Source organism: Colobus angolensis, unplaced genomic scaffold (assembly GCF_000951035.1).
Source record: "Colobus angolensis palliatus isolate OR3802 unplaced genomic scaffold, Cang.pa_1.0 Scaffold85, whole genome shotgun sequence".
Taxonomy (NCBI): domain Eukaryota; kingdom Metazoa; phylum Chordata; class Mammalia; order Primates; family Cercopithecidae; genus Colobus; species Colobus angolensis.
Genome location: NW_012122376.1, coordinates 9691141 through 9692161, shown reverse-complemented (window position 1 = coordinate 9692161; position 1021 = coordinate 9691141). Strand labels below are relative to the sequence as shown.

The window sequence follows — 1021 nt, the reverse complement described above, 5'->3', positions numbered from 1 at the left end:
AAAACAAAAAAAGAAAAAAAAAAACCTTTATTTCCTTACATGATGTGTAATGCAGTAACATTACAATTTCTCTTTCTTGAAGACATTGTATCTCAGTTTGGAATGGAAACTGTTATCTTACACACAGCACTGATGCTAAAGAAAAGAATTGTGGTGTATCACCCCAAAATAGAAGCGGTCCAGGAGTTTACCAGGTATCATCTCTCATTATCAAAAAGTGTTAACTTTCTTGGCAGACAGTGTGCGGTACTAGATGTTACTGTGTGCTCTGTTCTGTTGCACATTTGCTATAAATAGCATGTGAAATACCACCTTTGGTCTGAAGTGTCTCTTTAGCTCTAGTAGTTCAAGGCCACTGATTTGGACTATTTATGACTATTTTAGAGCAGGGGGTTAGCAAACTTTTCCTTGCCAGACAGTAAATATTTTAGGTTTGTGAGCTGTATGGTCACTGTCCCAACTACTCAACTGCCTGGGTAGCACAAAAGCAACCATGGATGACATGTACTTAAATGACTCAGTATGGCTGTGGTCAATGAAACTTTATTTTCAAGGACAGGCAGCTGGCCCATGGGCCATAGTTTGCCGACCCGTTTTAGGTAAATTGTTCCTTCTGTTCAATTTTATCAAAGACTCTTTTTTTTTCTTGTTTTAATTAAAAAATGTTAGAGCCAGACAAAGACTTATTTTGATAGTACATACAGATTTTTAAAATTTTATTTTATTTTCATTTTTAGTAGAGATGGGGTCTTGCTGTGTTGCCCAGGGTGGCCTCAAACTCCTAGGCTCCAGTGATCCTCACGCCTTGGCCTCCCAGAGTGCTGGAATTACAGGCGTGAGCCACTGTGCCCGGCCAAAATACATATAGATTTTGTTATTGTTAATAATTTTTTTGCCAGGATGGTCAGCTCAGGGCCAGGAGGTGCCTGCCAGGCCCTGTCCCCTCTAACAGCCCCCCCACCTGCCATACATATTTTTAAAGAGTTTTTGTTTACTGAATCTAACTTATTAGATTATGTAT

The 1021-nt window shown here is 39.3% G+C and overlaps 1 protein-coding gene across 1 annotated transcript in view; it reads left to right on the top strand.

Annotated features, from left to right (window-relative positions):
* Positions 1 to 42: 42 nt before the first annotated feature.
* FAM45A (family with sequence similarity 45, member A) overlaps positions 43 to 1021 on the top strand; it is a 24747-nt gene continuing 23768 nt past the window's right edge. Inside the window, exon 1 of the mRNA XM_011930310.1 lies at positions 43 to 246. Coding sequence (XP_011785700.1) covers positions 43 to 246 — 204 coding nt within the window. The remainder of the gene's footprint in view (positions 247 to 1021) is intronic.